Below are 23349 nucleotides of genomic sequence, written 5' to 3' on the forward strand. Positions count from 1 at the left end.
GAGCTTAGGGTTAGGCTGGCTGGGCTGGGTTGGAGAAGCTGGTCCTGGTGGATCTGTGCCATCTTGTGCTGAGCACAGGAGAAATGGGACAGTGCATGGGATTCAGGGTCGGGCCTGGATTTTGATCAGGGCTCTGTTATTTACTAGGTCAGTGATTCTGGGCAGGTCTCTTAACCTCTGAGAACCTTGGCTACCCCTCAAGAATACAAATGTGGCTGTGTTTCTCCTAATTTGTTGGTTTAGTTATTGTGCCAGTCTTAGGACTTGAACTCAAGGCCTGGGCGCCGTCCCTTAGCTTTTCTGCCCAAGGCTCCCATATAAGCCACAGCTCTGCTTATGGCTTTTTTCCCCCCTTCTGCTTAATTGGAGATAAGAGTCTCATGAACTTTTTCTACTGGGGTTGGCTTTGAACTGTGATCTTCAGATCTGAGCCTCCTGAGTAGCTAGGACGACAGGTATGAGCCACTGCTGCCCGGCAAGATGCTCCTTGGGTGCGTCCTGGGGATGCAGGAGGAAGGAACATTCCCGGTCCCAGGCCCACAGCTAGCTGCCCCACAGCACAGGCTGGGCCTGGCAATCGGGTACTGAAGAGAGGTGGAGTTTGGGAACCGCCGTTAGGGCGCTGTTTTGATGAATACAACCACGCCAGGCGGTGACAATGGCTTTCCTAGACACTCGAGGGCTATGTTTGGCTCTCCTGGCGGAGGGGCACGGGGGCTGGCGACCGTGTGGGCCTCTCCCCTGCGTTTTCTGCACCCCTCTGCTGTGTGTGTGCCTTTCTTCTCTTTTCTTCCCCCTTTCTGCAGGCGGCCAGCGTTTGGGGAGCACTGAAGTCTGCTCCGTCCCCAGTTTCTGGTTCATCTCTCGGGCTGGAGCTTGGATGTCGGGACTTTTGAAAGCTTCGATTATCGGAGTATAGGGGTGAGCTTATGTGAGCGTGCGAACTTCCGTCCTCACTCCCCTGGCTAAGGGGTGCATTTCCATAGACAGGAGGAGGGAGGAGGCCCGCTGCCCAGCCCCCCGGGACGGGCTCTCTGCTGCTGCAGTGTGGGGCACTGAACCCAACCCTGTGCAGGTTGGGAAGGGGTGACTGAGCATGCTCAGACTCCAGCCGGTCACGCTCAGATTCTACTTTCGAGTTGAGGCGTCAAGAGCAGGGTTCCAAAGGACATTTTGCTTCTTTATTCTGCTCTTTTGGGGCTGTGCCCAGCCTGGCGTCATCTCTGGGGCATGAAGGCCCTGTCTCCTATCTTGAGCTAGTGCAGGCTCAGGTACAGCTGGTTTTGCTTCTGTACGTGGGGGCAACAGGTGTGATCCTGCTTCCTCCCAGCCTTCCTCCTTCCCCAGAACCCAGGCCCCTGTACGCACTAAGCCTGGCTGTAGAATCCTTTCTTGTCATCTGAGAACTAAGTTTTAAAATTAGGGGGTTGGGGTTTAAGTCTGTAGTCTTGGGTCTCTAAGACAGATTGGGAGGGGGTAAGAGTCAACCTAGAGATATGAGGGAAGCTATGAAGGAGGAGAAATGGGGTACAGGAGGTGGAGGAAGAGCAGGCCCAGAGCTCCATGAGCAAGGGAGGGGTGCAGGGGTGGAGGGGCAGGGGAGAAAGCAGGTGTCAGCTGGGCCCAAGCCCACAGGTAGATCGGAGGCAGAACCCCAGCAGGGGTGGAGAGGCCGGGCATGCTGAATGGACCAAGCCTGCCCTGAGGGTCAGGGGAGGACGCTGTCCATGGGGCCCGGGTCACCCACTGGGCCAAAAGGAGCCCGGGAGTGACTGAAAAGCCCCATGTGGCCCCGCTGCCCGGCCTGGCTCTGGCTGGTGTGGATCCTGTAGCCCATCCTTCCCCCCTCCCCCCGTTGCTCTCACCGTCCTCCAGGGTGGTGGCATTGATCTCGCTGGACGAAGGCCCCGTGCCAGCCCGGTTGAAGGCTTGGACCACCACCCCATACTGGGCAAACTTCTTGAGGTTGTCCAGCGTGTAGACCTCGCTGTCCCCCGTGGCCTTCATCTCCACGATGCTGTACTGCCCGTTGCTGCCAGGGCTGTTCTCCCGGTAGCCGATCTGGTATCCCCGGATGACTCCGTTCTGGAGCTCCTTCTTGGGGGCCTGCAAGAGGCGGGAAGGGCCAGACGGAGATACAGTGACATTCTGAGAGGATGCCCAGCAAACCAAGGTCAGCTCACGCCCTGCCTCGGTGCCCAGTGCTCCAAAGACTCCTCACGCAGCCACGCCCTGGCAGTGGTCACCCCTGGCCCTCTCGATCCACCTCCTTTCTCCCTGGTATTCTAAGCTGCAGCCCCCCTCTAGCCTCTTTTCTGCTTCTGCCAGCCTTGTTCTCACCCTGGCATTCCTTCCTTGATTGCCGCCGTGTTGGCCCTGGTCCTCTAGACAGCGGCCTCCTCTGCACGAGTCCTCCCTCAGCTCCTCAGCCTCTGCTTCTGGCCCGCACACAGGACGGTTCTTCCTGGCTTCGTCCCCCCCCCCACCTCCCCAGCAGCCCCTAATAATCTATAGATTTTTACGTATGTTTCACTGTGTGTCTGTAGAATGTAAGAATCCAAGAACCACCAGATCTAGGCGTGGAATCCCTTTCGTTTATTGTTGTGTCTCCACGCAATGCGTGAGTCACTGGGTAGGGATAGAATGTGGCCTGGCTCAGGGGCCTGGAACCAAATGACCAATGACCCATGACCCAGCTGCGGTGGGAAACGGCAGTTCACGTGGCTTCTGGATAGAAACCTCAAAGAACTGGAAGCCGGGCGTCAGCTCCTCATGCACTCATGTCTAGGCATTACTCATCATAGCTGGAGGGGAAGCTTAGCCCAAGTGGCCAAGAACAGACAAAAGAAATGTGGTGTATCCATCCTGAGGAATATTCGTCGGTCAAGAAAGGAATGACATTGTGAAATGGCTTGTGACATCACTGTGACTGCTGACTACCATCCAACAACTTGTTCTTCCTTCCTTCCTTCCTTCCTTCCTTCCTTCCTTCTTTCCTTCCTTCCTTCCTTCCTTCCTGCCTTCTTTCTTTTTGACACTATTGGGGTTGAACTCAGGGACTTGTGCTTGGTAGAAAATAACTATCGCTTGAGCCATGTCCCCATCCTTCTTGCTTTTTAGCTCACTTTTCAGAGAGGGTCTCATACCTTTGCCAGGACCAGCCTTGCACCCTCATTCTTCCAACCCATCCCTACCGGTAGCTTACAGGGCTGAGCCAACATATCTGGCTTGCTCATTGAGATGAGGCTTGCTAACTTTTTTTTTTTTCTGCCTAAGGCTGGCCTTGAACTTCAATCCTCCTATTTCACATCCTGCACAGCTGGGATAAAAATCCCCATGCCTGGGCCTCCAGTGCCTCTGGTGATCAGAAGGGACTGGTGGGAATGAAGGGTGATGCCAGAGGCTGGGTAAACAGAGAAACTTCCACCAGCCTCAGTCTGAGGTTGAGAAATGCATTTGCACCACAGGCTTGAATCGTGATACAAACTCAACCACACATAATCCACACACCCAGCTGTCCTGAGAGAAAATGTCAAGGCGTGAATGCTCACTGATGCATGACAGCCTCATACGTGACCCGCCATGTCAACATATCTTCTCATGTCTAGGACTAGGAACAAACACATTCAGACACGTGAAAACATCCTAGCCCTCGGCACCTGCCCACAGCTAGACACATTAGACCCGCAAGTAGAAAATGGCTCCTTCAACCACTGGGCCTGTGCATCTGTAAATTGAGACAAAACAGTCACCCTCCTCCCCTGGGTATAAAGCCAGCTAGAATCAGGATTGTAAAGACAATGAAGTTAATTTAAAAGCCTACTTTTTATGGTACTAAAAAAAAAGTGAGCTCAAAAACAATTAAGTTAGTAAAACAGCCCCACTGTTTTTTATTTTTTTAATTCAATGGATGTTTTAAATGAACTGCAGCTTTAAGTTCACTGTTAACTCAATAAAATGAAGTTTTTAATTTAACATAATAGTTTTGAGCCCACTAAATAGGTGTGTGTGTGTGTGTGTGTGTGTGTGTGTGTGTGTGTGATTGCTTTGGCTTTTGGTTATTGCTTGAATAATGTTTCTCTCTACACTTGGGCAGTCCAGTGTGCTGGGCTAGAAGTGAGTGAGCATCTGTGTCAGGCCTGTGTCTGCACATGCCTGCCTTTACTCTCCCTCACTGCGGGATCTGTGAGGGACACACACACACTTCCGAACCCAGTGCCAGCGATCACGCCTCTAATCCTAGCTACTCAGGAGGCAGAGATCCGAGGATCATAGTTTGAAGCCAGCCTGGGGAAGAACAGTTTATGAGACTCTTATCTCCAAGTAACCACCAGAAATCTGGAAGTGGAGGTATGGCTCAAGGGGTAGAGCACCAGCCTTGAGCACAAAAGCTAAGCAAAAGCATGAGGCCTTATGTTCAAGCCTTGGTATGGGTGCGTGCACGCACGCGCGTGCACACACACACACACACACACACACACACACACACACACACACACACCATTTTCCAGAGCCTGACCTCATCTTCCCACGAATACACCCTGTATGTTCACATATCCATACAGATATGCATTTGTTTATAATGATTTAAACATCATTTTATGGTATCAAGCAAGTATGCATTTCTGGGGCCATTGATATCATGACCGAGACAGTGCACATGATCCGATCAGCATACACCGACAGAGGCCTAGGAGAGACCCCTTGCACACTCTGATACAATACTATAGATACATACATGTATGTATATGTGTAGACATGTACATGTTCACATATGTACATGTTCACATATTTAAATAGATGTTGACAGGTCTTCCCTCTTCTCTCTCTCTCTTTCTTCTTCTTCTCTTTCTCCTCCCCTCCTTCCCAATCTATCCCTCCCCAAACACATACATTCAGGATTTAAATCAATCTTAACAATATTTCTCTGAAGCATTAAGAAATCAATAGGACAGATTGCAAATTTATGTCATAAAGCAGGCGGTATCCATCTTGCGGAAAGAGTCTTAAAACGAAGTGACTTATCTTTCAAGTGAATCTTTATTTTTCATTAATCTGTTTCTCAGTGTCCAAAAAAAAATTCCCCTGAGAAGTCAGTCCCAAAATTTATTGACCAGCTGGTTCATTCTGAAGTTCTAACTTTCTAATCAATTTTCTTTTTCATTATGAGACTTTGGAGAAATAAATTTGATTCTAAATTTTTATCGACCTCTGGGTCAGAGCTTTGTGGCAAATGTCTCTGTTTGACGTAGTTTTTCACCTGTCCCCCTCCCCCTTGCTGCACCTCCCCCTCCCAACTCCCTCAGCCTCCATCCTAGAGAATGGGTATGTTCTAGGGGTCCAAGAAGGCCCAGCTGTCCAGGCCCTCACTCCACCTGGTCATTTCCCTAGGGATGGAAGGAAGTGTGTGTGTGTGTGTGTGTGTGTGTGTGTGTGTGTGTGCTTGAGCACATATCCGTAGTCAAGTTTACCTTGAAGAGTCTAGAAGGAGGGCTAATGCTCTTTGGCTTTTCCAGTTAGGAGTTTGTCTTGACAATGACCCTGGATGATTAACTCCTTGTGAAGATAAGGCCCCAGTTGAGATGAGACTGCCCCACGGAGAACAAAATGGGCCCTAAGAGCTGGGCGCCTAGAAGCTCACACCTGAGATCCGAGGATCGTGATTGGAAGCCAGCCTGAGTGGAAAAGTCTGTGAGGCTCCCATCTCCAATAAACGATGCAGAAAGGGCCGGAAGTGGTGCTGTGGCTCAAGTGGTAGAGTGCCTAGCCTTGAGCAGGAGAAGCTCCGGGACAGCACCCAGGCCCTGAGTTCAAGCCCCTAAGAAGGGAATCCATCTGTTCTGGAGCTCTGGGCAGGGGGCTGTAGTGGAGACAGAGCTGGGACTCAGGACTGTGTAGGTTTAAATTCTATGCCTGTCTCTACCTTAACAACAGTAGATAAGTCACCTCTGGTCTCTACAACCAAGGCCTGCTCTGGTCACGCCCTAGGAGCAGAAGGGGGCAGACAAGCTCGCTGAAGCCAGAGGAGGTCCCGAGATGTACCTGCCCATCTCCATTCCTGGGGGAGCCACATAACAGGGTCAGCACAGCATCTCTTGGTGCTACTCTTCTCTTTGCCCATGTAGAAGTCTCCACCCACAGGGCTTACTTGAGTGACAGATGCTTCAGCCAATCCTGAGATCTCACAGGTCTCAGCCTCTGTAGCTCCCACAATCCCAGAGGGAGGGGAACTTACTCCTTCTAAGTATTAAAAGAAAATCCTGATTTCATACTGATCATTTTAGAGGAGAAACCTTGCACAGGGTCAAATCCAAGTCCTACCTCTTAAAGCACCTGAGTTTAAGGATAGGCCAGTATGGTGGGAGGACCCTCTTCCCCTGGGCACTGCGGGCTCCTCCCACCCCAGGCACAGCCCTTGGTCACACAGCAGGTGGAAGGGAGAGCCGGCTGGAGGAGGAAGCTGCCCTTTGGCCTCCTTGCCTTCTACACCATAAACCTCACTGTGTGCAGTGGAAAGCAGGCATGGACACTATATGAAGCTGAGGCTTGTGAGCCCGCCGGGCCCTCAGTCCTGGAGGGCCGAGGGAGGTGGCGAGGCGGCGTCTTGCTTACCTTCCAGGTGACTTGGATGCTCTGGGAGGTGACTGGCTGCAGGGTGACACCCATGGGGGGCCCGTCGGGAGCTGGGGGTACAGAGGAAGCAACCGTGAGTCAGGGACGGGCGGAGGACAGAGTCCTGGGACCTTCCCTCCATCCCCACCAGCTGCTGAGGATGGGGTTTGAGGCCGCCATGCTGGCGTTGGAGCCATAAGCATGGGTGGTTCTAGGGCTTAACTCTCTGATTATTTAAGAAAAAATTGCAATGTGTGTTCCTACAAATTCTTGCATTACTTTGTTTCATAATAACAGAGAAAAGCAAGAGAAAACCTGTCTGAATTTTTGAACTTAAAAATCTGTGATAGTTGCACACTGGGCTTGGAACCCTAGCTACTCAGGAGGCTGAGCTCTGAGGATCATGGTTCAAAGCCAGCCCAGGCAGTAGGAGACACTTTTTCTCCACTTACCCAGCAAGAAGCTGGAAGTAGAGCAGTACCTCAATTGGTAGAGTGCCAGCCTTGAGTAAAAAAGCTAAGAGAGAGTGTCCAGGCCTTGAGTTCAAATCCCAGGTCTGGCACAAACCAAACCAAACCAAAACATCTGTGATAAAGGCCATAGAGAGAGCTCTAACTGGGGAAAACAAAAACCCAAAGCACCTAAAACCCAAACCCAGAACCAACCCTCTACCCCACCCCACCCCACCCCACCCAAACCCTAACAGCTCCTAACGGATCCAGAGCCAGACAGAAAAACAACCTGTGAGATCTCTCAGAAAGTCTCTCTTCTTGTCACCACAAGGCCACTGCCAATGCCCAGTGGAACCGAGCCCCGGGTCCCCGGCCAGGGAGATGGGGCCAGGACTCACCCGCCTCTTCTGTGCTGATGGTGAGCTCCTTGCTGGGCTCGCTGCGGCCGATCTTGTTGAACGAGTACATGCGGATGCTGTACACGGACGCCGGGTGCAGGTCCACGATATTGGCCTGGTTGATGGTGGGGGAGATGTTGCGTGTGGACTGCTTGAAGTCCCAGGTATCTGGAGAGAAGATCCCCCGCCCCCGATTCATTGGCCCGAGACCAGAACTTGAACTCGGATCTGATGCTTTTGCTTACTGGTTGGTGCTCTACCACCTGAGCCATGCCTCCAACCCCAGACCCCCTGTTTCAAAACACAAACAAACATGTTCCAGGATCTCGCCCTGGCCGCTAGCACGAACAGATCCCAATTCTAACTTGGATGCCAAAGATGGCAGGTTCTGTCTCACACAGCCTGCAGAGACGAGGCCCTAACAACTCTTTTGGGGTACACAAGGTCTGCCCCCAAGAACCTGCAGCTTGGGCAGATCTAGGCTCAGCCCTGACACCGGTCAGCTCGCAAGCTAAGTAGCTCTTCTCCCTGCTCCTCTCAGTAGCTTGTTTCACTGTGAGAAACGCCATCCCCAGTGGGGATGGAATGAGCCTCTACCTTTCTTTCCTTGCGCACTTGGGAGGTGGTGGTTTTGAATGGTACGTGTGAGCATTGCTGGAGGGCAGACCAAGAGCCCGAGCTCCCAGCCTCAACCCACTCCTTTCCCACACCAACCAGCAGAAGGAAAAAGGTCTCTGAGACTTTCAGATCAGGAACCAAGAAAAGAACAAACGTGTTCACCACATCTTTGAGGGACTGGCGGTCCATTCCAGGGCTAACGTTCAACAAATGTAGAACATGGAAAACGCTAGATAAATGCCACTTGGGGACACGGGGATTACAAACACCTTGCATCTCCGGAGAGCCAGCCATTCATTCAATATAATGAACATTGCTGCGCCTTTATGGCTGGGAGGAGGGGGTGGAGTTTCCAAAGCAAAACGGGCTGAGCTGGGACCTTCTAGCACAGACAATTAGTCAGATGGCCCCCCTCCCCTTTTTGACACTTCAAGTTGCTAGTCGTGCTTAAAAACCTTCCTTGGGTGTGTATGGATGTCACTAGTCCATCTCATTTTTTTTATGCCTTTTACCTAGAGAAGACTGTCCTGAAGAATATTCTCTAGTTTAATTTCTCAACCAAGAATTTTTAATTAGTTTTTAATTTAATTCCTCAAGCAGTATCCTTTTAAAGCTAATGCCTGGTAAGATCAAGAAAATCCTATTTCCCTAAATACTGGTTAACTGAGGCGGGGTGTGTGTGTGTGTGTGTGTGTGTGTGTGTGTGTGTACACGCGTGCCAGTACTGTGGCTTGAATTCGGGACGTAAGCATTGTCCCTTTGCCTTTTTGCTCAAGGTTAGTGCTCTACCACTTGAGCTACAGGTGCACTTCTGGCTTTTTGGTGATTAGTTGGAGATAAGAGTCTCATAGATTTTCCTACCCAGGCTGGCTTTGAACTGTGATCCTCAGATCTCAGCCTTTTGAGTAACTAGGATTATAAGCCCAAGCTACCAGCTCTTAGCTTCTCTGAGGTCTTGATGCTTTTAAAAACACCACTTTCTACTGTGCAGGTTTAGCATCTGTGAAGGGCACCAGCCCAGCTCCCGTCAGTAGTTTTAAAAGAACAAGATGGAAGGCTTCTGGGGCCCAGAAGCACATGGTTTTCTTCTTGTCCATACGTACACCCCCCAGCCACCCAGAGAGTCACTCTGTGATTGCCAGGTAAAACCAGAAACTGCAAACACGCAGGCTGTGGACATCTATCTGCTGCGGACATCTCTTTGGTGTGGGGTGGAGCAGACTAGCAATGTGGAGCAGGTGCTCACGTTTCTCTGTGGCATCCTGGGAGCCGGTGCCAGCTCACAAATCACATCTGATTTGCCCATGTTTATGGGAGAGGGAGAGGAGAGGGATCAGAACTCATTCATTTTTGATGAGTGCAGGCAGAGGGAGGAGCCTCCTGGGATGAGTCTGAAATCAAAGGGGCCAAGGAGTACAGGCACTGACATTTACCAGGAGCTGTGAGGTGCCAGGTATCCTGATGGATGATTTAAATATTCGCCATTTACTTTTCACACCTTCTTACAATGCATTGATGCATGGAGGTGAGTGACCTCCGGCCACCAAACCCATTTCACAGTGGGTTCAATGCCTTCTCTTCTCCTTTTCTGTTAAAATATGCTTCTCTTGTCTCCTGAAAGCAATGCTCTGAGCTGGGTACTGGTGGCTCGTGCCTATAATCCTAGCTACTCAGGAGGCTGAGATTTGAGGATCAAGATTTGAAGCCAGCCCAGGCAAGGAAGTCTATGAGACTCCTATCTTCAATTAACCACCTAAGAGCTACAAGTGGAGCTTTGTGGCTCCAGTAGCAGTGCTGTAGCCTTGAGTGGAAAAGCTAAGGGACAGCACCCAGTCCCAGAGTTCAAGCCTCAGTACCAGCACACACGTATGCTCATATATGCACGTGCGCGTGTGCACGCGCACACATACACACACACACACACACACAATCTGTTGCTGGTTTTAAATCAGAGCCATGCTCTTTTGTCCTTTTCTTTGGACTCCAGTCCTCTCCATGTTGTTGTCAATAAATATCTTTGCTGTCCTTCCCTTGCATTGCTTAGCTGTCAATCACAGAAAAAGCGGGAAGGGCGTCCTGGGGAACAGTCCCTTCCTTTCTGTCAGAAGTTTGCAGGTGGGTTTGAGCTTGTGTTCCCAAATCGTCTTTGATGTTGGTGTAAAACAGCTCTCCCCCAACAACCCTCTTACATGAATGCACCAGAGACAAATCTGAAGGGACTCAGGGGTCCCCTTCCCTTCTCTTCCCTTCCCTTCCCTTCCCTTCCCTCCTCTCCCCTCCCCTCCCCTCCTCTCCCCTCCCTCCTTTCCCCTCCCCTTCCCAGCTCCCAGCCTACTGAGCTGGCTTTGGTGAATATTGTCTCTTTTAATATTCCCTTTCATATGAGCCTGGCTTGCTCAGATTAACATATTTCATTAAGGGCTCTCTCTCCCTTTCTTCATCAAAGGGTTTATGATGCAAAATATTCTTAAAAAACTGAGGAAGCGGCTGGGGAGATGTCCGCTCCTTCTCCGCGGGCGGCTCGCGAGCAGGCCCTGGCGTGTGGGTCTTGGCAGCAGAGGTGCAGCCTGGAGGGAAGGTGCATCTGGACCAGCCAGCTCCAGTACGGGGGGGAGGGGGGGACCCATTGTGCTGCTCTGAACTTCTCTGACCCCCATGGGACAGAGAAGAGGGTCTCCGGGTCATAATGGCAGCTCAGGACACCCACATGCTAGCCGATGCAGAAAGAAGATGTGCCACATGGAGCTGCCCCCTCCCCCGCCCCCCGTGCCAGGCAGGTAGCCGGCCCATGGCACATGACACATCCTTCTGGGCTTTGCGGGCCATCCTCACAGAAGCCGTCCCTGCTCCTCGCTTGGAGGACAGAGGCAAAATGTGGCGTGTGCATTTAAAAAACAACAACAACAACTGCTTGGCGTCATCTGCTAGATTTGTGTGGACGGTGCAATTTATCATTCAGCATTCATGTATTATTACTCCGCCGCCCGGGGGCCGGAGGAGACGCGCGCTGCTTCGAAGGGCAGGCTTGGCCATTTCCCCTTGGAAAATGAGCAGACGAGCGAGCGATGCGGCAGCAGAGAAGCGGCAAAGGCACAAGGCGGGTGGGAACGGGGGGGGGTGAGGAACAGATGGTTGGGGGCCCCAAGCGTGGGTGTGGCCTGGGGCAGGAGGCCGAGGGGAGGGGAATGGGGGCCCAGGACAGGGAAAGCACCCATGGGGGCAGGCTGGGAGCCAGGCAGTTCCACAGATGCCTTCACTTCATCCCAGAGAATGAGGAGTCTCTGCGTCCATTTTCCAGATAAAGAGATGCTGGAGACGGGAAGGACCGGCTAAAGGTCACAGGGTTCTGACATGTGCTTAGCCCAAGTGTCTGGTGTGGGGAACGGACTGGACCCACAATTCCACAGATTCAGGCTGGACTTAGATGCACCCCTTCTTCCTTCGCGCCACCCCTCCGTTCCCTCGGATGCCTTCCTCTCCTCTCCCTGCACGCGGGGAGGGGCGTGTTACACGCCATACTGCCGTGTCAGGGCTCTGTGAGCCAGAGTGTGCGCATGCGTGTGCCTCATGAGTTCGCTCCAACTGCGCCGCACATGCCAAGGGCAGCGCTCCGTCTTCTTCTGTGTCCTTTTCCTTCCCAGCCACGTGGCTGCGGAGAGATTCTGCAGAAATCACTCTGCGTGCAGGGCTGACTGACAGACACATATGTTTCAGCTGCAAGTCTCCCAGAGCTCTAGACTGCCGCACCGGGCATTGGAGTGCAGCAGAGAGAGGGACTTCCTTCCGTCCTTCCTTCCTTCCTTCTGTCCTTCCGTCCTTCCTTCCTGCTTTCCCTCCCTCCCTCCCTCCTTCCTTTCTTTCTCTCTCTCTTTTTGGTGGGAGAGTGACTGGGACTTGAACTTGCTCGGCTCACTCACTCAGCTGATGCTGAACCACTTGAACCACACCTCCAGACCTGCTTTTTGCTGTTGTTTTTTTTTTTGAGATGGACTCTTGTAGATTTTTTCTGCCTGGGATGGCTTTGAACCACGATCCTTTTGTTTGAAATGTAGCTAGGATTACAGGCGTAAGCCACAGGTACTGGGCTTGTGCTTGTTATCTTTGAGTCAGGGTCTTGCTTCTCACTTGGCCTGTGTATGGACTGTGATCTTCCTATTGTGTGTGGGTTTTTTTTTGCTGTTTGTTGTTTGCTTTTTGTTTACTTCTCACTGTGCTGGGATAACAGGTGTCTGTCACTAAGCCCAGCTTCTTCTGTTGGGATTGACTCTGGCAGGTTTTTCTGCCTGGACTGATCTAGAACCACGATTCTCCTGATCTCAACCCCTCAAGTAGCTAGGATTACAGGTGAGCCATAGGTACCCAGTGGGACCTAACATTTCTTCATGAGGGCTCGCTCTGACCTTTGCTTTTTCTCTTTCCTTCTTTCTTTCCTTCCTTCCTTCTTTCTTTCTTTCTCTCTCTCTCCCTCCCTCCCTTCCTTCTTTCTTTTTTTTTGTGCCAGTCCTAGGGCTTGAACTCAGGCCTGGCCACTGTCCCTGAATGTCTTTTGCTCAAGGCTGACACTCTACCACTAGAGCCACAGCACCACTTCCGGCTTTTTTGTGTATGTGGTACTGAGGAATCGAACCCAGGGCTTCATGCGTGCGAGGCAAGCGCTCTACCACTGAGCCACCTCCAAGCCCTACGAAGTCGGAATCCTGTCTGCACTTCACAGCTGGGGAGGCCGTGCTGGACTCAGAGCCTCTTGCCTGTCTGCAATGACAGGGCCCTGCAGTTCCTGGGGACACACGCTCTGAGTGCCCCAGGGTGTCAGGTGCCTGTCTGGGCGGGAGAGGGGGAGGCCTGGCTGCCTTCTCGGGGTTCTGTTCCTGTAGTGTCTTCCCTTAAGGCTAGGAAGAGGCTGAGCCTTGGCACCCCTCCCTCCACCCTGGCATTCTTGGTTCCTGGAGAGCCAGCAGGGGCCGGGGAAGACACAGACGAGTTGTGAGAGCCGTGTTTCCCCTGGCTGCTTGTCCTTCTCACGTTCCCGGATGTGTGAGGCGCCCAGTGGCTTCCTGCCTCAGGAAAGGGTCCTGTGCATTAGAGGAGTGGCCAGTGGCGGCTGCAGGCTGTGTGTGTGTGTGTGTGTGTGTGTGTGTGAGGGAGTGGGGAAGACGGGTGGGGGAAGGGACCTCCCAGATTCCCACTGCCCATCCAGACATGAGCCAGTGGGGAGACGGAGGGCAAGGGGAGGAAAGAAGGCTGTGGCGCCCCATGTCAGGACGACGTGAGCTGGACATGAGCCGCCCGCCCCGGTGTGGTGTCCGCTCTGTGTCTCCTCTGCCTTGCGGCTCCCTGGCAGGCCAGAGGGCTGCATCTGCTCCTACTTGTTGCCTGGATTCCAGTTCCTTCCATTCCCATCCACCCTTTGCAAGGCGCCATGTTGCTCAAGCCTCTCTGGGAGCTCAGTGGTAGTGGTTCTTTCGGAGCCATCTAGAAGCTAGCCCAGAGCCCTCCTTCCCTGCGTCTGCCTCTGCCTTTGAATCTTTTGCTTTGTGCATGTTTATGATTTTTGAAGCAGTTAGCCTCACTCTATGGCCTCGGTTGGCCTCTACCTTGCCATCTTCCTATCTCAGCCTCTCAAGGGCTGGGACTACAGGTGTGCACCACTGTGCTGAGCACCCCAAACTGCTTTTGTAGTCTCAGTGCCTGGGAATGTGACCTGTGGCTCTCCCTGGAGAGCATGGTCTCCTACTTGGTCCACAGTCTCTCCCTGGTCCAGCAGATGGTGGTCCCCTGCCTCTCAGCCCTATAGATCAGCTCAGTTGGTGTCTGCAAGGGACCAAGCAGAAGCTTTTCTGATGTCCCTAGGTGGTGGCCTGTTGCTAGACTACCATCTTCTGAGGGCGGGGCTCCTCCCCACAGCCACCTGCCGCAGAGGTGACGGAGCTGCGCTCAGAGCTGACTGGTGCCTCATCTCAGACACGAGCCCTCCCGTGTGCCTCTTCAGCTCCCCCCCCAGCCTCCCTGATGGGGTACCACATGTGGCTGGCCCTGTGCTGGCTGCTGGAAATCCAACAGGGAAGAGGATTCGGCCAATCAAGGGGATTGTCTGGATCAAGCCAGCCTCTGACTGCGTGCTGTCCTGAATTGGAGAGGAAGGAGCTGGAAAGCGTCAGGAGAAACCACAAGGCGAGCGCTCTACCACTGGAGCCACAGCGCCACTTCTGGCTTTTTGGTGGTTCATTGGAGATAAGAGTCTCACGGACTTTCCTGCCCAGGCTGACTTTGAACCGTGATCCTCAGATCTCAGCCTCCTGAGTAGCTGGGATGAGAGGCGTGAGCCACCGGCGCCCGGCTCCTACGTTTCATTTTAAAGTTATTTTCAAGAAGCCAGTATGGGCTCATGATGTCCAATTGGAAAGATACACAAATGTCCAGTTCTCTTCTCACTGGTGTCTCAGAGCCCTGCCAGTGAGTGCCGTTCCTCAGACCACCCCTTCCATCCTTCACTGTTCCTGCCACACCAAAGTGGGACTTACCACGCTCCTGGCGGCCAGCGTTCACACTGCTCCACAGCGCCCCACAGAGGTGGGGCAGTGCATAGTCTGCAGAAGCAGGGAGCTTAGCCTGAGCTTTCCCAGTGACTCATTCTTGGGAAGGCCAGCTTTCTGACCGCCAACACTGCGTCACCCCAATCACAGAGTACGACGGATGACCTTGCAAACCTATGATGCCCCTGTAGAGACGGCCTACTGCCCTGGGCTCAGTTTCTTCCCATTAGACACCTGGAGAGACCGGACATTCCTGGAAAGAAGGGCTGACACCCTTCTTCACCCGGTGAGCCTCCGGGCCACAGCCTCTCTCTGGAAGCCCTGGGTCCTTGAGCCCTGGAGGACAGTGGTGTGTCTGCCTTCGATGGGCACTGCCCAGGGCTGCCCCACCAGAGAGGCACGGGCAGTGTTCATGCCACAAGGAACCACCCTAGGCCAAGCCCTCACCATCCTGATCCTGTACCTACCTGATTTGTTCTTGTATTCGATGTCGAAACCTGTGATGATACTGTTGCCATCGAATCGCTGGGTCCAGCGCAGGTTCATGCTCCGGGCCTTCACCTCCCGGATCTCCAGCTCTGGAGGGTCAGGAGGCTCTGGAGCATGGTAGGGGAGGGACAGAAAGAAGGTCAGCAGCAGAGATCTTGGCCTCTCATTTGCCCCTGGGAGTTGATGTCACCTATAGTCAGGAGCCCAGAGCCAGGGTGGGTCTGGTAGTTTGCTTCTCCTCCTGCAGCTTCCTGGGTGACCTTTCCTTTCCCTTCTACACCTGGGATCCTGACTCTACTTCCTCCTAGACCTGCAGCTGCCTGGCTGGAAAGTTCCTAGCTCCTATTCAGAGTAGGAGATGGTAATATGGGGGCTCACCCCGCATTTCCCGCCCTCCTCCCCACTGACACCTCAGCCCTCCAGGGTATCTCCTGTCATCCCCTGCCAGTGTGGCTGCTCGTTGGTGGACCCAGATGTGGAAAGTGGCAGTGTGGGCGGGGGCGGCTGTACCTTGCACAGTGAGCTGGATCAAGCCCCGGTCCTCCCCGTACGAGTTGATGGCGTGGCAGCTGAAGAACACAGAGTCCCCACGGTCAGCTGGCTTGAGCTGGGAGGCGGCCAGCAGGGGCAGGAGAGGGAGGAAATGGGGAGAGGCTTTTAGAGCTGGTCAGTGGAAGGGAGGGGTGCATTTCCAGTGGTATCAGCAAAGCCATCTCTTCCCGGAGGGGACCCACGAGGGGCTCTGTCAAGGGCTCTCCTAGAGCAACCCAAGGGTGGGAGGGGGAGCTGTCCATGTAGGGAGTGAGGGGTTGACGGGCTCAGGAGGGTAGGAGGGAGATGACTGGGGTCTCAGGAGAAAGACTAGAGCCCAGGGGTTCCAGAAAGGAAGGAGAGGCTGGGGAGCCTAGTGATTGACAGCTGTGGCCCTCAGAAAGGAGATAAGGTGACATCCATTCTCCTGCTGGGGAGGAATGGATGGGAAAGGGGCAGGGACTTTTGGGGTGGGGGGTGGGGAAGGGGATCCCGGTCTTGCCATATTTTACCTGCCCTCGGCGGAGAGCTCCCGACTCCCCACCAGTTCAGGGTCCCCGGGGGCTGGCTGGATTCTCACCTTCAGCGTGGAGACCACCTCGTCCCCATTGTCCTTGGTGGCGATGGCGTACCGCATGACCCTGTCGGGGTCGATGACGGTGTCCCCCTTCTCCCAGCGGATGATGATGGGCCTCTCCCCACGCGCTGTGCAGTTCAGCTCCTTCGCGTGGCCCTTGATGGCGATGGTGGTGTTGGGGTGGGAGGTGATCATGGCTGGGACTGGAAAGGGGGGAGGCAGGGCCTGTGAGGGTCTCGGGGCCAGTGGGGGAAAAGGGCATGGATACAGAAACCCCGTCCTCAGCTGTCCCCACCCGCCCACAGGGCACCTCAAAGGGTCTGAGAACCAGGAATAGGGGACCAGTTTGTCTGCTCTGCTCCTTTTCTGCATTCACCATGAGTGCAGTCTGCCCTCACCCCCTCATTCTTTCCTTGGGCCTTTTGAATCATGAGGTATCAAATTTCCTTCCTTCCTTCCTTCCTTCCTTCCTTCCTTCCTTCCTTCCCTCCTTCCCTCCCTCCTTCCTTCCTTTTTTTCTCTTTATTTCCTTTTGTAACAGTACTGGGGCTTGAACTCAGGGCCTGAGGGCTCTCTCTTAGCTTTTTTCACTTGAAGCTGACACTCTACTACTTGAGCCACAGCTCTACTTTTGGCTTTTTGGGGGTTAATTGGGGATAAGAGTCTCACAGGCTTTTCTGTCTGGGCTGGCTTTGAACTGTGATTCTTAGACTTCAGCCTCTTAAGTAGTTAAGATTACAAGTGTAAACCACTAACACCCAGCCAGATTATTTATTTTTAAACATTGACAATATACATGAAGTTACAAAGGAAATGGGTAATATTAAGATATGTTTATGCCAAGCATTAAGCACATTTTAAAAAAGCAAACTGGATATGGATATATTTTTTATCCCATATCAATACGTGCTCCATTACTTTTTATCAAATAAGATCTAGCAGAGACTTGTAATTACTGTCTTCCGTTACCAGGCTTTTGTGCTAGCGATGCTTACCTAGGATATTTTGAGGTATCTGCAGCCGGCGTGATATGACATGAGCTATCTGGGGGTTTCCTATTGGTGACAGTCACACAGACTTTTACTGCTGTGGTGTGTGGCTTCCACTTACGGGGGAAGGAAATACTGCATTTCAGTTAGAGGTTAGTGAGATGTGATTCATGCAAATTCAAAGGCCTTGCTGAACCGGATCTGCACAATTCTAGGGCAGCTTTTGGACCCTGGGTTCAGAATCTGAAGCCAGAACCTCCGCTTGCTGGTAAGGCTGGTTTCTCTGTGTCCTACTCTTACCGAGAAAATTACCACAGGCAGCCCTGCACAGCGTCATGGAGACGAGGGTCCCATATACTCCCACCTTGACCCCAGGAGGTCACCAAGAAACAGCCAAGGAGACCCCCTCCCACGACCCTCACTCTCCTCTGGACCTCAGCAGCAGCAGCAGCAGGAGGAAGAGGAGGAGGAAGAGGAGGGGTGCGCAAGTGGCAAATGGTGCAGGGCTATGATTGGCTGTGAGAACCACGCCCCCTTCCTAGGGGCGGAGCCCTCTTCTCACTGGGTCTGAAGTGCTCTGCAGCTCACTGTGGCCCCAATACTGCCTGCTTTGTGCCACGGAGCCAAAGGTGTTCTGTCTCCTCTCTCCTCAAAATGGGGTCCCTGCCCCCACCCCCTGCACGCAAGTCTGCCCCATTTCCACAAGCACAGAATACCCTTTCTCCTCTTCCTTTCCAGTGACTTTGGTCTCCCCTCTCTAGTTTTAAAGACCCGCCTCAGACAGAGCTCCTCCCAGTTGGCTCTTCAGGGAAGTCTTTAATCTTTCCTTCTTTTTTTTGTGTGTGTGCCGGTCCTGGGACTTGAATCAGGGCCTGGGTGTTGTCCCTGAGCTTTTTGTTGTTGTTGTTGTTGTTTTTGTTTTTGCTCAAGGCTACTACTTGAGCCACAGCTCTACTTCCAGCTTTTTGCTGGTTCTATGGAGATGCGTCTCTTGGGCTCTCCTGCCTGGGCTGTCTTCCATCTGTGATCCTCAGATCTCAGCCTCTTGAGTAGTTAGGATTATAGGTGTGAAGCACTGCACTCAGCGGGGACATCTGGCTGTTTTGGAGAGAGGAAGGATGCTGGGCTGGGGGTGTGGAGTGGCGCTGAGCTGAGACCCCAGCCAGGGGCGCAGGTGCGGGTGCGGGGCAGCTCTGGCCCTCTGCTCACACCAGAGCCTTCCTCTGCTGTCATGCCGTGTGGGGTTTGGTGCTGGGCGGGCCCTGGCCCTGGGGCCCCTGCACAACCCCCAGTACCCGGCTCATCAAATAACGAAGCAGATACATTTTTATAATGCACGGCATTACGCTCGGATATACAATAAAACGTGAAAAACAAATAACGAGGTGCAAGCTATAATGAAGAAAAAGCCCGCAGTCAGAGCATCGGCGTATGAATTATTGACTAAGGTTTTACACTCTCAAGGATGTGTGCAGGAATATTTTTTACCACCCAAGATTTGCATAATTCACTCGTTGAGACCTGGCTGGAATATAGAGTGGGATTTTTTTTTTTTAAACTTCAACACGTCGAGTCTTGCATGGCAGACACCTTTGGTCTGGGAGGTGCTGGGGGCGGGGTGGAGGGCCCAGGGCTGCTCTGTTCTTGGTACAAGGAGTGACCGGGCCACTGTCACAGGGCTCTAGGTGGGCAGGACCCTGAGGTGGTCTGGGGAGGAGGGATTCTGATTGTGTGTGTGTGTGTGTGTGTGTGTGTGTGTGTCTGCTGGGGTGGGGGTGAGGGGCAGGGTTGGCCTCATGGGTCAGAATCAAGGAAATGGAGGGGAAAGGACACAAGGCCTTCTTCGCTCTGTGCCAGGGTGGGGCGCCTTGCAGCCCATGCCTGTTCTGGCTCCAGGCAGGCCTGCAGGAGCTCATCGAGGGCCCATGTGGAGAAGCAGAAAGGTCTTCTCTGCCTGGATGTCACCAGGGGGCCGGGGCCAGGGCCACGGCTGGGCCAGGGCGGGGTTCAGAGGGCAGGGTTCAGAGGGCAGTGAGCAGCCAGTGCATCCACACATGCCAGCCTGCTGCGGGGAACTTGTCTTTCCAATCAGAGTTGCTCAGGGACAGACATGGGGTAAGTCAGAGACAGCAGGGTCTTCAGAGATTCTGGGGCTGGCTCCTAGCATCCTCCCACTGGGGATCTGCAACCAGTGCTGCACCCCATGTTCCCTGCACTGAAGGACCCAAGCTGGGGGCTAAGCTCAAGAGACACCCCTCTCCCCACCCCTGCTGCTGGGGAGAGGGAGGGGACCTGAAGCTTGAGGGGTGAGAGGACTGGGCTTCAGTTCTGCTACCAGCTATTGGGCCTTTATCAGATTGACTTCTTGGCACCGCACGACGCGGCTGTGGGGAGAATAAAATGAATGTGTATATGAGATTAAAAAAAAAAAAGCAAAGAGCCGGGTGCTAGTGGCTCACGCCTGTAATCCTAGCTACTCAGGAGGCTGAGATCTGAGGATCGAGGTTCAAAGCCAGCCCAGCAAGAAAGTCCGTGAGACTCTTATCTCCAATAAACCACTTGAAAATCGGAAGTGGCGCTGTGGCTCAAGAGGTAGAGCGCTTGCCTTGAGCTGAAGAGTGCAGGGACAGTGCCCAAGCCCAGAGTTCAAGCCCCATGAACAACAACAAAAGCTGAGTATAAAGTATCTTATTACCATTTTTACATTGATTGCGCGCTAATATTTTAGATCTATTGAGTTGAATATGTAACTTGGCACTACAGGGATCTTTCCTCTTACAAACGGAGAAACTGAGGCTTCAAAGGGAGACACCTCAGCCCAAGGCCTCTCTTCAGGTGAGCAGTCCTCTACCCTGAAAGATAGAAACCCAGGTACAGTGGTACACACCTGTAGTCCCAGCTACTGGAGAGGCTGAGCTGGGAGGATCGTTGGAGGCCAGCGTGGGCAACACAGTGAGATTTCATCTCAAACGCACACAAGAAAAAGAAGATGCGGGAGGGGGTCGCTCCCCACCCAGAGCTATTCTGCTGCTGGTGGGTGTCAGGACCGCAGGGGGAGACCTGACCCCCACTTCTATCGGACTGCGTGTCAACATGCCATCCTGCGGTGAGCACCAAGTCACATGGGAATGTTGGGGTATGGCTGGAGAGGGGAGCAGGCATCACGGCACGCTGGGAGCTAGGGAGTGGGGCAGGGGTGGAGAGGGGCAAGGCCAGAAGGCAGACCTCCTGTCCAGCTAACAAGGCGCTTTCTAGCACCTTCCCTGAGTGCCACAGCCTCCTTGTGACCATCATATGTGCGGTGGAAGTTGCAACCAGCTCATTTTCCACGACCACAAGAGGCCTCATCCCCCCATCTCTCTTGTCTCCTTTTCCTCCTTCTCAGCCTCCTGCTTTTCCTCTTCCTTTTCGCAGTACTGAGGTTGGCTTTCAACTCTCCATATGCTCTTCCCGGCTTTAGTTATTTGTTCATCGGGCCTTGCACGCTTGCCCAAACCAGCCTGGACTGTGATCCTCCTGTTTACACTTGCAGACGTGGGGGGGGGGGGGGCGGAAGGAAACCCTGGCAGCCCAGGTAGCATGGGGTCAGCTGTAGCCCAGCACCTGCCTGCGTCTGTGGGAAAAGACTCCTCCTGAGCAGGAGGACAGATGACAATCTCCACAGTCTGTCCTGGGCCCGGGTGAGGGAGGAGCCTGGGGGGGTGAGGGGTGGGCGCAGGGCTCTGCCACTGCCCATCAACCTTCTCTCTCCTGCCCCCTTGGGGCCATCTTGGCAGGTCTGGCCAGCGTGGGACCCGCAGCCTGGCCAGCGGGGAGCGGCTCCCTCCCGCGCTCCGGGGGGCACAGGCCGAGGGGAGAGGAAATCAATTTCAGAAACAAGACAGTTGTCAGAGTGGCGTGTAGCCGGTTCCTGTCTGTGCGACGCTCGCAGGCCGCTCCTGTCACCCGGGTCCTGCCCAGGCCGGCTGCTATTTACATTTTAATTTGATGTGAGCGGCTGATAGATTCTTAAAACGCCATGAGACAGCTCTGCAGCTCTCAGCCCCCCAGCACCCTCACTTAGTGACCCGCCCCAGGCTCCCAGGTGGGGAGATGAGGGTCCCCCCCTCCCCGCCCCGTGGCTGCCCAGTACCTACTTGGCCTCTCCCACGTCCCTCAGTTTCCCTCCTCCTCTGGGGTCTCGTCATTTTGCAAAACACTGATGAATTCTTTGCAGGGAAGCCTCGCTCTGACTAAGGAGGTGGCCTTCCTACCCAGGAGGAAATGGGAGCTCAGAGAGGTTAAGTGGTTTGTCTGACATCACACAGCTGATGAGTGGCCTCCCCCCTGCCCTCCTGCCCTGCCAGAACTGCCCTGGGCCCCCAGTCCTCTGAAAGCTCTTTTCTTTAGCGTTAGCCTAGCCATCCTGCCTGGTGGCTTTCCCTACCAGCTCTGTGAATGATCTAGAAGGAGGTGGAAAAGTGGAGTAGGGCTGGGTGGGTGGGGGCTGAGGGAGCAGGCTGGGGGTGGGAGAAGAAGAGGGGGCAATGAGCCAGGTCTCCTCTGTGCGGGTCCCTCTCCTCCCCACCCCCCTTGGTGATGGGAGCTCAGCTGGTGTTTGTGACAGTCCCTAAGCCACCAGGGAATGGGGCTTCAGCCGCGCAATCCCCAGAGGAGAGGGCATGGGAGGGGGAAGCAATTGGAGGAGAGCAGCTGTCACGAAGGAGCAAGACAAGAGAGAGGGCGAAGCCGCCCTGTAGGGGGAGCACACAGTGGGCTCCACTGGGGGTGACCATGCGCCAGCCGGGTGCTGCACCGAGTTCTTCCCAGGCATCAGCTGATTGAATCCTCACAGATGGGGAAATCGAGGCCATGAAAGCTGTGGGAGGGACCTGACACTGGGCAGCGGGGAGGCAGCAGACAGAGGGGCAGAGGCCTGGGAAGTGGCGGTGCCAGAGCTGAGCTTCAGGGCGATGGGGAGACGGGCCTGGGAACTGGGGTGCTATGGGGTGAGGCCGGGCCTGCTCCGTCTGGAGAAGGCTGGAGGAGGGTCTCCTGTGAGGCCTCTAGGAGACCCCTCAGAGGCTGGGGCTTCATTGGCTCAAGGTAGGTGTGGGCATCTGTGTTCCTTAGGAGCCACCCCCCCCCAACCAGTGGTCCTCGCTCGAGTGTCAGGGCTGACCCATCTCCCGTCCTGGGAGGTACTGGCTGGTCTTTCCTCTGCCTCACTCGATGTAGCCTGCAGCCACCAGAACTGCTGGGTAACAGAATCACTGCATTCTTTTTACCAGGGCCTTTGCTTCCCCGCCCCCCCCCCCACCCCAGTCCTTCTGAGAGTCTAACTGAAATCTCTCTTAGGAGTCTCCTGGGGCTTTCGGTAAAAGGGGAACTGGGCAGCTGGGGTGTTTTCTTTCTTGCCCTGTGGAAGAGAGGTGGCAGGTACTCAGGATCCCCAGAGCTCCTCAGGAGAAAGCATCTCTCTGGGGATCCTTTTGTTTCTGCAAGGATTATAGGGAGCTGCCAGGTAAGGAGACCCCACCTCCTTCCTTCCCCCTTTGCTCCCCTACCTCCAAAGCATCTCTGCTCCTTGTTAACAAGCTTCTGACAAGCACGCAGGCCCTGTGTGGCCGTGTGAGATAAGCTGCCACAAAGGGGCATTGTTGGCACAGGGGTGGGGTCTCTGGGCCCCCAGGGAGCGTGTGGGTGCAGCTTTGCTCTGCTCTGTGGCAGCCACTCCAAGCTGTCCCTGGGGAAAGGCTTGGGTGTGTGTGTGGGGGGGGGTGTCTTCTAGGGATGTGTGTGTGGGGGGGTGTCTTCTGGGGATGTGTGTATGTGGGGGGGTGTCTTCTGGCACCCGTGTTGTTCCCCTTCTTGAAGAGCCCGGTCTCTGCGTTGCTAATTGGATCCCACCTACTCTGGCTTGTTGTGTCCGTTAATTAATTGTTGTGTGATTAACTCATATTGCATGGCAGCCACAGCCTGGCCTCTGAAAGCTACAAGAGAGGTGCCCGGGGAGCTGGGTCCCCCAGAATGCTGGCAGTCCCCTGCCCCATGACAGAATTTGTGGGAAGAGTGTGTGTGGAAGTTGGATTGGGGGTCACGGGGACTGGCAGGGCCGTGGAGAGTTGGATGACAGGCCCTCATCCTGCAGGGTGGACTGGCCCGACCTTA

The 23349-nt window shown here is 54.0% G+C and overlaps 1 protein-coding gene across 1 annotated transcript in view; it reads right to left on the reverse strand.

The window, feature by feature from the left end:
* Nucleotides 1–23349, reverse strand: part of Dscaml1 (Down syndrome cell adhesion molecule like 1) — a 244295-nt gene that overhangs the window by 31917 nt on the left and 189029 nt on the right. The window contains exons 12-17 of the mRNA XM_013009493.1: nt 16214–16413; nt 15613–15709; nt 15081–15209; nt 7463–7630; nt 6613–6683; nt 1866–2106 (exon numbers count right to left, since the gene is read on the reverse strand). Coding sequence (XP_012864947.1) covers nt 1866–2106; nt 6613–6683; nt 7463–7630; nt 15081–15209; nt 15613–15709; nt 16214–16413 — 906 coding nt within the window. The remainder of the gene's footprint in view (nt 1–1865; nt 2107–6612; nt 6684–7462; nt 7631–15080; nt 15210–15612; nt 15710–16213; nt 16414–23349) is intronic.

The sequence above is a fragment of the Dipodomys ordii genome, unplaced genomic scaffold, assembly GCF_000151885.1.
Source record: "Dipodomys ordii isolate 6190 unplaced genomic scaffold, Dord_2.0 Scaffold10, whole genome shotgun sequence".
Taxonomy (NCBI): domain Eukaryota; kingdom Metazoa; phylum Chordata; class Mammalia; order Rodentia; family Heteromyidae; genus Dipodomys; species Dipodomys ordii.